The sequence below is a fragment of the Astyanax mexicanus genome, chromosome 2, assembly GCF_023375975.1.
Source record: "Astyanax mexicanus isolate ESR-SI-001 chromosome 2, AstMex3_surface, whole genome shotgun sequence".
In the NCBI taxonomy this organism is placed as follows: Eukaryota; Metazoa; Chordata; class Actinopteri; order Characiformes; family Acestrorhamphidae; genus Astyanax; species Astyanax mexicanus.
The window spans coordinates 53,953,727-53,968,633 of NC_064409.1; the positions used below are offsets into that span (position 1 = coordinate 53,953,727).

General features: G+C 43.0%; 2 protein-coding genes across 3 annotated transcripts; both read right to left on the reverse strand.

Annotated features, from left to right (window-relative positions):
• Positions 1–979: 979 nt before the first annotated feature.
• On the reverse strand, positions 980–9,733 carry brd1b (bromodomain containing 1b). 2 transcript variants are annotated; one of them, XM_007246614.4, is made up of 13 exons: positions 9,013–9,733; positions 6,360–7,744; positions 5,966–6,122; positions 5,656–5,787; positions 5,341–5,469; positions 4,853–5,165; positions 4,449–4,706; positions 3,817–4,299; positions 3,468–3,597; positions 3,140–3,291; positions 2,299–2,408; positions 1,832–1,986; positions 980–1,216 (listed from the first exon to the last, which is right to left on the reverse strand). In XM_007246614.4, exons 2-13 carry the CDS (start codon positions 7,724–7,726, stop codon positions 1,048–1,050), a joined length of 3,555 nt encoding a protein of 1,184 aa, XP_007246676.3. In that variant the 5' UTR covers positions 7,727–7,744; positions 9,013–9,733; the 3' UTR covers positions 980–1,047. The 2 variants fall into 2 exon arrangements, with proteins under 2 accessions (XP_007246676.3, XP_007246674.3); XM_007246612.4 differs by lacking the exon at positions 2,299–2,408 and having other exon boundaries at positions 9,013–9,731.
• A 550-nt stretch (positions 9,734–10,283) lies between these two features.
• Positions 10,284–14,530, reverse strand: pim3 (Pim-3 proto-oncogene, serine/threonine kinase). The gene is made up of 6 exons (XM_007246615.4): positions 14,112–14,530; positions 13,700–13,809; positions 13,505–13,555; positions 12,998–13,361; positions 11,462–11,638; positions 10,284–11,336 (listed from the first exon to the last, which is right to left on the reverse strand). Exons 1-6 carry the CDS (start codon positions 14,197–14,199, stop codon positions 11,149–11,151), a joined length of 978 nt encoding a protein of 325 aa, XP_007246677.3. The 5' UTR covers positions 14,200–14,530; the 3' UTR covers positions 10,284–11,148.
• Between the last annotated feature and the right edge of the window lie 377 nt (positions 14,531–14,907).

The window sequence follows — 14,907 nt, forward strand, 5'->3', positions numbered from 1 at the left end:
AATACAGTGAAATAAATGCAACAAGTTGGAAAATCTCTCAACTATCTTCTGTACACTACACACACACACACACACACACACACACACACACACACACACACACATACACACACACAAACACACTTTACACACGCCCACACACACACACACACACACACACACACATTCATATTTCACATCCACTCGTGAAAACCGTAAAAATTGAAATAAAAACAAAGTGGGAAAAAGCACAAAAAAAGTCTGGGCAGCAAACTTTTTGGTTTTGCATGAGTGATGCACTTCTGGTTTTCATCGCTACTTTTTTCCTCTCTGTCCAAAAATGTTTTGACTCTTTAACTATTACATATACAGGATAGAATTTCATAGCTTTATATAAATATGTACAAACAGCACATAGTTGTGTCCCATAAGAATATTTGTTACTATATAAAAACGTAGATAACATGTTAATGCCAAGGAGAAGCTTGCATTGGTAAAATTCAATAACTTAACTGCTAAAAAGGAAATTTAGTTGTTTCATACAGTAAGTGCGACAGACTCATTCATGTCTCTGTGGGGGGGGGGGGGGGGGGGGTTGATGGAGAGAAGAAACAAACAAAACAAAACAAAAAAACCTTGAGGCTTTGCTCGCATTGTAGCACCAACGGGTTCCGCACCTCAGTGCGAAGTTGAGAATTCACCTTGGAGTAGAAATCTTCTGTGAGGTCATGTGCGGTACCAACCAAAAATAATAAATTAGTGTTGGATAACTTACAATGGTCTGGTATTTACAGGTATGGGTGGATCCGTGGCTTCTGTGAATGGTTGATGATAGGAGTGAAAAGAAAGGTTGTAATGGCAGTGAGGGTTCACAGCAGTCTTGCAGCACATTAGTGGAGGGTGAAGATCCTCTCGAATTCAGCATCTGAGAAGCTCCTCCTCCTGATGGAAGGCCAGTGAGAAAGGGCCCCATTCAGGCTCCTCATAAACCTGGCCAGCCAGATATGCAGGTGTAACACTAGGTAAACATGGGGCCGATGAGCCCTGGAGAATTCCATTAAGTGATATTTAGTCCCCATCACTTAGATCTTGGAATAGGCTCAGGTGGTTCATGGCACGGCTGAAGGCGCTTTGCACGGCTTTGCGAATGCTCGAAGAGCGCCCTTCCAACATTTTGATTTTATCTAACGTCTCATTGATCCCAAAAGGTACCATCTTGGACTTAGGAAGCCATTGCCTAAAAGAAAAAGTGGATTTTTAGTTATATTAAAACATTTTTCTTCATCTGTGAAACAGAATCCAATCGTGCTTCAACGCATCAGCTATATGGGCTGGGTTTTCTAAAAGCACCATACACCTTTTAGCTTAGATAAATGAAATAAAGATTGGGGTAGGGAGGCAGAATTGCACAACACCTGGAAAGGCGGAAATTTGCAAAACTGGCACACCAAAATCAGACCATGCTCTACTACAAAGAATAAGTCAGGTTCAAGTAGGGGCAGCCGTGCTGGGTGATGACCACTGGGCATAGCAAAATTAATTTATGCACTCACTAGACTACACTGTGAAACCAAAATGAACAAACTAAATGTGTACAAACAACAAACCCTTGCACCTCTGTTTTGATATTGCCAGTACTTTCAGGTATGAAAAAGCCCCAAATATTAAGAACGAGCATCTTATGGAGCACTCCCAGTACTAGAAATATTTTCATTAAATAACAGACTTACAATAATAATTTTTATAAGAACTCATGTTGATGCTGGTAAATGTCTACCATTTTCCTATGTTTTAACATTTAATCCATATGAATCAAGCATTAAGCTGTTTTCATGGTCGTGAAGAATCTCACCAGTTGCGCTTGTTGTCGAAGAAGAGGACGAGGTAGAGTTTCTCCTCTGACCTGTACTGCATCAGCTCGCCGACCCTGAGCACGTCCCGTGGAGGAGTGGGGATGAACACGCCGTTGCGATGATAACCCGCCCGGGGCATCTGCGGGTCTATGATCTACATAAACGAGGGGCCGTTAGTTACTCTTCTCAGGCAGTTATTATGAGAGCTGCAGCTCGTGGATGGAAATGCTTATCACTAATCTGACAGATACACCCACAACAGACACACGGACACAGACAGACACACCCACATTCTCCGTTCAAGTCACCTGGCGAACAATGCTTTGGCTTCTACATCTTTCATTTGTGCAGCAGCATGACACTTGCGTTATCATGAACACAAGTCACAGGATGGCAGAAGGCAGATGCATGAGATGATGGAGGAAAAAAAGAAGTCTCTGTCTGGCATGCACACATGCACACTCACCAAGGCAGGGTAGGAGGGATATCCACTAAGTTTTGCCCAGACTAGTTTAAAGGGTTCCAGAGTTAGTGTGGTAGTATTAGAGGGCATCCATATATTGCTGTGGTCAAGTTCTATGGAAGTAGGAATAATGATACGTTATGAGGGGTTCACCGAAAACAAGAGGCAGAACACCTCAAGAGCAAGAGCCATGGCTGTGCAATTCTAAACAGCATTAAGTAGCACGGGCCATCTCTTCAGCACAAGAGGCATGAAGCAAATGCAATTTACCTGTGCAGTCTCCACAGCAGCTCGTATTTATCACATGAGGTTTGTGATAATTCCACCCAAAAATCAGGGCAAAAAAGACTGAGTACTCATTTGAGCATTTCTTTGTTGAAATACATGCTTAAGCATGCTCAATTTGTCCATGTTAAAGCACATAACATCACATGCAAATTGGTATTCAAAAAGTTTAAACTTGATTTGAGTACCAATTCTTTTAAAATTGTTAATCCAATTTTTGAATGGAATTGCACTCATCACTGCTTTGTTAGCAGGCAAACATGAAACATTTAAAACAGGATTAGCTGTGATGACTTAAATTAGAAGACAGATGTACTTGAAGCTGAAATTATTCATGCAGACAGTGAAGCAAAAGCAAAGGCATCACAGAGCGCCAGCTAAAGCCATGTAGCAGAGCATTACTGAAGCAAGCGAAGAAAGATGGGGCAGCAAGCTGACCTGGCAGCAGCACCATAGCCACAAACACGACCTTTAGCTCATGTTATTTTGTTAATACATGGGCATTGTTTTCAACACATCATCATAACGGCTGCACATTTACCAAAAGCAGGCAACTCACCAGCTGCCAACTTGCTTGCTTTGGAAATGTTCCCCGTTTCTATGCACGCAGCGAGTTCGTTCCTGTCATCCGTTGTGTTTCGCCGCGCCATCGCCTGCTTCCCTTTCCCAGTCTTGGGCTGACTGACAGTGCTAAGCATGCCAAGAGGAGAGCTGTTCCAAGTTAGCATTGAAAGAAAGAAAAAAAAATAACAAGGTATGTCCATTACATAACAGAGGAAACATTCAGATAAGCTGCTGAGCCAAGAAGTCTGTGTAAAGATAAGCTATTCAAAGACATTTTTGTTTAAGATCCTGAAAGGCACCAAAAAAATGAAAGGTGTAGATACCTTGTACAACCCAGCACACTGGTGCTTCCACTAGATGAGATGCTGGACTCAGAGGCACAACGGCGGCGAGGTTCTAGTACTCTGCCACTCAGCTCTTTCTGCTGTTCCAGTATGAAGCCATTAGACAATCCTTTGACAGACAGAAGCAAAAATCAACTCAGTGGGCAGACCTTACATTCATGCATTTGTCACATGACTGTTCCTTGTTGCAACCACTACAAACACCACAAACAAAGATTAAAACTTATCTTTTCAACATTTTGTCTGCAGTGACAGTGTGTTCTTAGTTTTAAATGATTTAGGGTAAATCACACTAAAACAAGGCTTTATCATATCACATTTCATTTACCACTATCAAAACGCTTGATTGGGCATTCCTCCTCATCTCCATCCTGGCTGTCTCCACTGCGAGCCCTCTTCCTGTGTTGAAGCAGGGTCTCCAGGCGAGGAATAACCACTGACAGAAATGTCTTGGTGCCTAGCTGAGGGCAGTCCACTGAGGCTTGTCCAGCCTTTAGAGGCTTTTGTGGGCTAACGCTCTTCGACTTCCGGAACAGCAAAGCGGTCCGTCTGTTAACAATGTCCGCTGGTTCTGTGAGTGTGGAGGTAGCTACCACAATGTTGTTTTCAGAGGGTTCAGATGGTATTTCAGGGGAGAGGCCATTTAACAGTGAGGTAGAGATCATCTTGCCAACAACTTTGACCTTTCGTGGGCACTTGTCCAGGGTTGGTTCTATGGGTTTTAGTGCAGGAGGCTCTGAAGTACTGTCCAAATTTGCCACAGGTGGAACAAAAATTGAAGGCTCCAGTTTGGGAGGTAATGATTTGTCAACTGTGAAAAGAAAAAGGGTTGATCATAAATACACCGCACAATGTCCATTAGTTTTCTGAAGAGGAGAAAAAAAAAACAAAAGACATATGCAGTCCCAACAAATCAAATCAAATTTAAATTATAACTAAGTATAAAATAGGTGTGTGCACCTGTTTCTTCCATACACTCTAGAACGGGGAGTCCAGCCTCCACCTCCTGGGGCTTGCTCTCTTCTGGGGAAGGACCATTGGTCTGCTGGCTTATTTCAAGTCGCACATCAATGATTGCCTTCTTCAGCAGCTTGAGGCGCTTGCTACGTGATGGGCTAGATTTCATAGCAGTGGTTAAATCCATCGTCACCAACAACTGTTTGAGTTGCTCCTCCAAAGGCATGTGCAACCGATTTGCTGGGTTGAGCAGCCTGTCCACTGCAATAGCCAGAACATAACAAAACATTCACTTACAAAGTTCCCACATTCTTTAAACTGACACAATGCATGTTATTTCCAAGATAAATTAGACTAAATTATCACGAAACACTCATTAATTCTCCTCATTTAAATATATTTCATACCATTTTCCCATTTCAGGACCGTAGGAGGCTCGATTTTAGGTGGTTCAGTCAGGTGTATGCCACCAGGGAATTCCAAGCCTATTCGCTCCACTTCTCGCCGAGCCTTTCTAAGGATAACTCCTCCGTGGTCTCGCATTCTCAAAGCAAGACGGTGGAAGAAAGTGTCCTTGGCATTGTACTTCATGCAATTACTGATCATGAGGTTGAAGTCATCCTCAAACTCATCCAAGTTCTTGTATTCATGGGCATTAATACGTTGCCTCATGGTAGAAAAATCCATCGGATGTGAGATGTGATCAAGATAATCTGGAACCTTAAGAGACAATGTTTAAAAAAAACAGTTAATTTACAAGAAAACTGGTCAAATGAAACAAAAACATGACCCACCATAGACCAATCATTCATTTTTAGATAAAATTCATATTTACAGTAATTAACCAGACATATGGCATAAAACTACAAATAAAAAACAAAAACAATAGTTTTACCTCTGTGGTGCTCACAGGTTGGGCAAAAACCTTTGTCTGGTCTTTTTCTTGGAGCTGCTCCAGTACGACTTGTAGAATTTGAGTAAATGGTGTGAGCTGCATCTCCAGCACTGATTGCTGGAGCTTGACCTGATGATGGGAATCACAGAACATAACAGCAAAAAATCAGGTCAAAGTATCTGCGTAAATCTACCAAGTACTATTTATCCATTAACTATAAATTATATAATAGCAAAAGACAATTGTGGATGTATGGCCCTATCTCTCTGCAAATAACTACTTGTTGCATGCAGAAAGTAGTTTATTTGCGCTGACCTCCTCCCTCTTAAGCTTCTCTCTCTTGCGAATGAGCTCCAGCAGCAAGCGTGTTCGCTCCAGATCATGCCGCAAGCGGTGCAAGTCCTTTAGCTGCTCCTTCAGCACCCGGCAGTCCTCCTCCCTTTGCTCCTAAGTTTTAGGTACAAAAGAGAACCCATCAATACAAATCCATCTGTGTATTTTTCTAAGTAAATAAGTAATGAACAGTTTACTTATGATGTTCTATAAAATTTACTTTTACAACACAAAAAAAGTTAAGCAAAGAGAATACCAAAATAATACATATACAGGTGAGCAGTTAACTTGCCTGTTCTGGTGCTTTCTGAGTCTGTACGGTGGTCTGCAGTCGTCGGATAAGAGGCACACCGTTTCTTGACTGCCTTTTGAGCATCCAGTAACTGAGAACACGCTCCACAAAGAGTCTTTTTCTTTGCACAGAGACTTGGTTGAGGATTGTATTGAAGCTGAAACAATTAAAATGTACATTATAAGTGTGCTATAAAATGCATAACTCGTTTTTAAGAGAATCATAACTTTACTTCTCAATTCATATGCTATCCACATGCATTACTTATAGTTGTCTGAAATATAACCTACTGGGTCAACTGAAAATATATGAATTACATTTTTATGAAGTAAATATAGAGGAAAAACATTTATTATAAGCACAGGTAGTTCCAAAATGACAAGTGGCTGCTTACCTTTTAGGAGTCAGGCTTGGCACAGACACAGCTGGAACCACTGGAACTGGCTCTGCCTCTACTTTTTTATTTTTCTTTTTCTGGCATCCCTTCACCCTTGCCCTTCCACCTTTTGGTTTGCCTTTTTGACCATTTTGACCACAAATACCATTTTTAGGCTGTGCCTCTTCATAGATGGGAATGGGCCTCCTGACACAACCGTTGGGTGTATGCGAACAACAATAGGCTGTCTTTTTCACTGTAAATGTTGTGGATCCTGTATCAGTTACCTCTTTGATAGGCTCCATCTTCATGTACAGACCCGCTTTCTGAGCACAGCTTACATGAAAGGCAGTGTAACAATTGGCCTTGCTGCACTGAATGCAGGCACCAACTCCTCTCTCTTTACAAAGGTAGCAGGTCAATTTCCAACGTGCTGGCGGAATGTTAGCAACACCATCAATGGGCTCAATAAAGAGTGTATTAGTAAAGCCAACCTCAGGGACCCATATGGCACAGACTACATGGCCCCAACGATCGTCATCTGTCCTCTTAAGAGCGCCACCTTTATTAGGGCAAAAAATACACTCCGCCGGCTGGGAAGGAGACTGTAAACAATGACGACACAACCACTGGCCCTCTGGAATGTGAGGGACCCCATAACACTCCTGATGCACAGCTAAGTTGCACATGTCGCAAAAAAGAATAGCGTTACTGTTCTGACACTCGCCATCCATGCAGATGCAGCACACAGCATCCTCATCAATGAGGGACTGCGGATCTACCTGACCCTGGCTTTCAAAAAAGGACTCTTTCTCAAAGCGGTCCATGAGAAACTCAAAAACATTCTGGGACACCTGGCTGTAACCCTCACTCTTCCTCTTCTCATTGATCAGCTCCAGCCATGCATAATCTTCCTCGTCCATATCATACTCCACCTCCTCATCAAGCTCCTCCGACGTCTTCTCCACATATTTGAAATAAGCAGAGGGTCTCCGTGGCACAGCTGGAAGATTATACTCAACCGTTTTGATTTTTGGCTCTGGTAACCTGCCCTGAGCTGGAGAACTCTGTCCTGCAGTTGGAGCTGCACCCTTCTTCTGCTGATTGTTTTTGAGCCGTACAGAGCGCACCAAAGCCTGCTGAGGTTTCTCAGTGTTCTCCTTGTTGCTGTCGCATTCACTGATCTCCTGAGCTAAGGGATCATCACTGTCGATGACATCGAGCTTGTCAAAAATACTGAGTCTGTGAACTTGACCATCGATCTCCAACTCAACCATGCGCTGGGCCTCGGCATAGGTGAGGGTCTCACGGTTTCGTGAGGGTTTGATGGGTGATGGAGGCCTTGGTGTGGTGGGTGGACGATTAGTCCGACTTTTTTTCCTCATTTTAACACCTGAAAGAAACTAACAGAGAAACCTTCATGTATAAACTAAGCAAGACATGACTTTGGTGACCAGAACATTTCTTTCAACATTTCAATCAGCATTCAAAACACCTAGTCAAACTTCTAGATAAAAATGTAAAGTGTAAAACTGGCAGTTAGTCTAGTCACTCCCTGACAGAAAATCATCTCAGATATAAAAACAAGGGCTGTAACAGATACTTGGCTATAACAGCCTCAAGCCAAGACAGAAACTGTCAACTAGCTTCAAAGTTTGTCAACAAATGCCCCTCTTAACAGTTTAAACCGAATCATGTGTCCTGTTACACCTTTACAACACCTCTGGATTAGCCAACCTATCTAGCTAAACTACCTGAGCAGAATAAAACCACGTGGACATTATGCCGTTATAATTTGCATGGTACTGTTTGGGTGCTAAGGAGACAAACAGTCTAGCTAACTGAAAGCGCGGCTTCAGCGTTGCCACGGTCGAGCAGTGTTTTAGCAAACTAGCCAGGATAGTTACGCTAGCTAACTGCCATGCTAAGGCGCTAGCCAGCTAAGCTTACATTACAAATATGATAATAAACTAACCTAGTTAACTCACGAGACCACAGTCCCTGCCCTGACCTGCAAGAATACAATAATTTCCCGCCCCAAACACCTAAAAAGAAGCTTTTAAAAGAGGTTAATCATTAGCTAAGCTAGCTAGTTTATGAAGTGTCCGGGGTTAAACTCTGCAGGGCAGTGGGGTCTCCAGGACTGCTGGTTTGAGGACGCCTGAATGAAACCAGCTTAGCTTGCAAGCTAACTAGCTTGCTAAAACAGGGCCACACTGACTGACCGGCCGAGCGGGAGCTTTAACACAACCTGAGAGAAACTTTTAACAGTTTTATGCACATTTTGAACTGCATGCAATTGAAGAACACCAGTATATAAACGTACTAGAACCGTAGTTAGCTTGTTAGCTAGCTAACATCACACAGGCGAAGTAGTTTAACGCTAGCTAGGTTAGTGTGTTATCTGGCTAGCTGTACCACAACACAAGCTGGCCAAGGGCGAGCACAAAATCGGCGCTTCGCTTCTCGCTAGCGTTAGCTGGCTAATCCGTGCTACTGGAACTCGAAATTAGGCAAAGATGGCGTCAGACAAAACAAACAAGGTCTAAACGGGAACATTAGCGAGGAGTAACACTCTCACTTCCACAGGCAGCGCGCTCTCAGCTGAGTGTCGAAGTATAACAAGATATTTTCTCACTTAAAGGAATGAAACAAGACCAGACTTTCTTACCTTCTGTTTCGAAGTATCGTAAAACAAGCCAACGAGCCCTCACAGCTGCACCAGGGCACGCTAGCTAATAGCTAAAAGCAGCAGCGGTGTGTATAGGCAGGGCCTGAGGAGCAGCGAGGGTTAGCGTTAGCGTTATAACGTTAACACACACATACACACTCTGCTACAGCAGCGCGCTAGCTAGCATCCAACGGATTCCGCCCGAGCTTTTAACCGATTTTTCAGAAGAATACAGTCCAGTATCCACAACAACAGTCCTGATTCAGATAGGACCCCTCTAAACCGCGTTAAAATAACCATTCGCCCGCTTCTACGGCCCGTAGGTTTGCGGTTTAAAGCGCGGTATGTGGGTGCTAGCAAGCACGCTAGCTCGCCGTTCCTGCCCCCAACAACAATGCGGCTGTACGGATCCTGCCCAGCGCACAACGTGACTCACTACGTCCCGCTCTACAACAAGGAAGCGGCGAGGCCAGGAACCCAGCAGCAACCCCCTCCCCCACCACTCAACCAGCTACAGATAAATACACCGTAAATACAGCCCATCTGAAGCCGTATCTGACATAATCTGAGCTAAACTAGGCAATAAAACACACACCGTTAGCCTGCATGTGTGTGTGACGCATTGCTGATTACTGGGGGCTTGGGTTTCAGTGTGTTTTACCCCGCTGGGAATTCACGATGAGAAACAAAAATTGACCTCTATCGCTTTACATTCTTCCCTTTCCATCTTCTCACTTCCTCTTCACCTCCCATGCCGAAATGGGCTCAGTTCAACCAAAATCTTTAGGGGGCAGCATAGCCGCAGTTACTGAAACTACTAATACTACTACTGTTGGGTTACTTAGCTACTTACCCAGGCTAGGATTTCCCCAAAGCACCTCTGGATGATAATTTCAGTGTTCTTAATAACAGATCAAGACAGAACATACCACTTAACACACTCTGCCTCATTCAATTTCTTTTTATTTTGGTATGCCTTTTTGGAACTAGATCCGGAAAAGTAGGCCTACCCCCTTTTTTATATGAAAATGGGTGTAAAATTGTTTGTTTGCAGCTCTTCTGTTTCATTGACCTCATAGTCCATTTCTGACAACTAAACAGCTTCAATTGTTTTGGTATGTTTACAAAAAGTTAAGTAAGGTATAAAACATGAAAAAAGGCAAAAAGGCAAAACACACTTACTATACAAGCACAATAATGCAGTATATGAGCTGCTGCATGATTAAACACATAATATCCCATCAGACATAACCAGGGACAACACAAGGCAGTTTCATATTAAAGTAATTTATTGTTATAAAAAATAAACTCAGCATCATTTCACGAATGCAAAAAGAATTCCACAGTCACAGTGGAAATACAGAACGCTACTTCCATCTAGTATGGATAGAGGACAATGAGTCATATTACATTAGAATGGAATCACCTTAGTCCCCCAGAGACAGGCTTAGTTGAACTTTAAGCCTTCAAAATGAGCTACAAATAAACCAGGGGTATCAACTCTAGCATCCTTTCCTTTTTGCAGATGGTATAAAATGAATGAATAAATAAATAAATAGCCACAGAATGTGGAATGTTTGTTCTGTATAAATAATATACATGGGAGATAATATACATAAATACAACACATACTTGTATTTAAACAAAAAAAAACTGTAACCCATGAATATTGCATTGATTGTGCACACCACCCAAGTATAACCAAAAGTCAGTATGTAGTAACAGTAGAGTTGGACTCGTGGATGAACACCAGATGAGTTCTGCAACACACCACTTTGACTTCACACTCAGAAAATAATGAAGTCCACAGTCTTGCATGTGTGCCTGTTGAGACAACTTTTCACCACAAGGGGGCGAGGGAGACTGACCTCATGAAAAGAATGTAGGTCTCACAAAAGCAGCTTTTGGGGAAGGAAAAAGGCACTGAACTAATAGTTTAAGAAGTAAACAAGTCTGAGTCTATGCTCTATAAGAGCGAAAAATATAATCATAGGCTTGCTAGCAACACTGCTTTGCAATTCCTATGCAAAATCCATTCTTCTGAAATGAAAAAGACTGAAAAATAAATTAAGTGTAACTTAAAGTTCGGGCAACCAATTTCAGGGTGAGAGCGATGTGTCAGTATATCCCTTTCCGTCAGAGGCTCTCTTTGCTTGAGCTTGTGCTTGACGAGGAATCTGTGTTGATTACATGAAGAGTGATGTCCCCAGTCTCTGCTTTAGAGTCTTTCTTTGTATGCATCCACTGATGCTCAAATATTTGTTCCAGTGTGGGTCTGTCCGAGGGCCTCAGGCAGAGGCACCATTTGATGAGCTGCTGACAGTCTGTAGAGAACCAAGCAAGACAGAATAAACTTTACCATGCCTTCAGATATAAACACAAAACACACTTTTAATACAAATTTAAAGGTTATAAAAGGCTGCTAAATTGTTATTGACACTTAACCTACCAGGGGAGATTCTCCTTCTGAAGAAGAGAGAGCCTTTCATAATCTCTTCATCGTGTTCAAATGGTATGTCTCCACACACCATATCGTACAGCAACACACCCAGGGACCACACTGTTGCCGACCTCCCATGGTACCTGTGGTAGCGAATCCACTCTGGGGGGCTGTACACTCTGGTACCTGCACATACAAAGAAATGGAGGGAGTTTAAAACATTATACAAAGCACAAATGTTAAATCAGGGAACACCACACACACTGTTTTTAAAAGCCAATATTTCATAATCAGTGTGAGTGGCAGGTTTTGAAATAGCTTTCCCGTTACATGTGGATTACACAGCAAGAGCCACTCAGTCAGCTGACTGGAAAAGGCGGGCGCCAGCGTCTGGCTCCGACACAGCAGCCCCTCCTCCACATCTACAGCCCACTGAGATCAGCGAGTGGGATTCAAAGGAATAAAAGCCAACTGAAACTGGAGGCCAATCTTCCCTCTCTCATGCACCTAGTACAAATACTAACACGCTAAAGCAACTCCGAATGCGCTCAGCGTGAGTCATTTCCCATAACAAAGGCCTGTTCAGCAGAGGTGCTGTACCGGCCCCGTAGGGTAAGACTAGCCTGGATACCAAACAAAAACAGCGGTCACGTGGTTTCACAACTCACATTTCACAACAAATACAATGTTACGCCGGAGCAGCAGCTCCGGGTTTTCCCCCCATCGCTCTCTTTATAAACATGAACTCCCATTATTATTTAATGGCTTCTTATTAGGATAGGGTATTTTTATATCTTATATTGACTTTGTTTGGCCTACCATTTAATTACATTATATATGCACATCAGATGGCGAAGCGAGGACACCATCATTGTGAGAAAGTTCAATGTTTTTTTTTTAAGACAGGTCATAATAAATAACTGTTTGGACGACATATTGTCCCAGAAACTGTTGCAATAAACAGCTATGTATGATAACACACCAACACAATAATGCATGTGCACAGAGAAGCTAACTTAAGCTAAATAATTAATAAGACTGAGACACTATTTGTAAATATAGAAATGTTTAAGTATCATACAAAAAACAAAACAATAAAACCACCTAAAAAAAGTCAACATAGTGGCTCACTCTCATTAATGTGCTCCTCTTAGTTAAGTAAGCATAATATTTAGAGTATAATTTGTGTCAGCAAAATGCTGTGGTTATATGTCCGTATTAAATATCTTGTACAATAAGCATAATTTAGGCATGCTATGCAAAAAAATAAACGTTTCTGCCTGTATGAATATAATATGCTGCAACACAGACCACTGTTTCCCAATTAAATTGTAGCTAGGCCTATATGGAATGGTGTAAAGGACAATACAACACTACTACCTTCCCCAATAAAAGTCTTTAGTTAACTAACTAACTCTCTGCTAACACTAAACCACCAGTGCACTATGCGTCAAATTGCAAATCACAAATTGCTCTGGATAAGAGCATCAGCCATAAAAGTCAAACGTCAACACAAGGGGAGTGTGTAAAGAGTCAAGGACTCACCGTCGAAGTCTGTGTACACGGTGTCCTTGAGAACTGCCCCTGATCCAAAGTCAATGAGCTTCAGGTCTCCAGTTCGTAAATCCACCAGGAGGTTTTCATCTTTTATATCCCGGTGAACCACTCCGCAGCTGTAGCAGTGCCGGACAGCCTCCAGGACCTGGCGGAAGAAGCCGCGGGCTGTGTCCTCATCCAGAGCGCCTTTCTCGGTGATGTAGTCAAACAAATCCTTCACCATCTCGGGCCGCTCCATCACTATCAGCCAGCCGTCGGGCCTCTCGTACCAGTCGATCAGTTTAATCACACCGCGGAACGAGTTCCCCACTTTCTTCAGCAGGAGGACCTCCAGAGGAACCAGGGAGCCGTTCTGTAAAGGAGGTGGAGGTGTGAGTGATGGCGGACTGGCTGACAATAATAACAAATAATAGCCCAGACGGGAAGGCACGTGGGATAAAGTCCCAAGATAAACAGAAAAGATGATTTTAATACATAACGTATAATAATACTCACAACTGAGCCCCATTCGGTCACTCTCTCCTTGGCCACGTGCTTAATCGCGACCTGAAGAAGGCGAACATACATAAACGCTGGTTAATTACTAGTACAGCACTGCACGCCGGCCGGCCACGTTGCCGCGCAAATCGCGGCCATGTGCTGCTGCCACCGCCACAACAAAGCCACGGCTTACTCAGCTAGGCTACTTACCGGCAAACCGTCTGCAAGCCGACTGCCGGCGTACACCGTGCCGAAACCTCCACTCCCCAACACCGAACCCACATGGTAGATCTTCTCAAACGGCTCCCGCTCAGATTTAGCTGTAAAAAACAGGTACAGTAACCGTTAGAGCGGAAAATAAACACTAAAGGCGAACGTGCGCACTGACTGTCTGACTAGCATCAAAATGGCTCCAAATTTGAGGTCATGGACACAGGAATGCCCCGCAGCTGTTCTGTGAAAGACCAGCTCAGACTTAACTTCAGACTTATTTTACACACCCAGACAATCAGAAGAATTAATAAAGTTAATAAAGCAAGGTAATGAAGTGTCTATTGTATAAGAAACAATCAATCTTAAACAAACTCCACTACTGTTAATCACATTACGCTCGTTAACCTACCTGCTTGGAGCTGAATTTTCACTGGCAAATGGTCAATATTAGTTGTGCTGCAAATATGAGAAAAAGATCCAAACTTGGACAGCAACATCTTTCAAAACCTTCGAAAATAAACTCCTTATCCCCAAAAAGTTCCGCAGTTGGCAAAAAAAATCCAATAATAAAATAATAATAATAAAAAAAATCACAGGTATCCTCTGACCGTGTGAAAACAGTATTCCTTGATCACCAAATGTCGCACACGAGTGCAGGAGGAGGTTTCAGCACCGTCCAGGTGTGAACCTTCGCTAAATCTCCTATTCACAACAACCTCCTTCTGCATCCATAGTAAGACAAGTTATCTGAACCCTGCGTGTGTCTGCGAGCTACCGAGCAGTCCGCTTACGGGCGCGCGCGAGAGTGAGTGTGCGCGTGTGTGAGTGAACCCTGCTAATCCACACACAGGACACAGATCCCTCCGCGATGCCTCAACTACAGCGGCTTTCTCTCACACACAGTGTGAGAACGTTCAACCCCCCAGATGTTAAATAATAAACAGAATAAAACGCACAAGAAAACCCCCGACTGTCCGAATGTTTAAAACAAGCGCTCTGACTATAAACGAGCCCTTTACAAATGTCCGGGAAAGTATGCTGATGTGGAGTATAGTGCGCGGCGCCCAAGGTTACACTGTCTGAGGGCGTCCACCGGCTTTTATTAGAGAAACAGTAAACCGGGTTGCGTAGACTATGATGCGACCAATCCCACACATTAATTAGCTAGCTTGCGAAAAAACACGTTGTGAAATCTGAATATACAA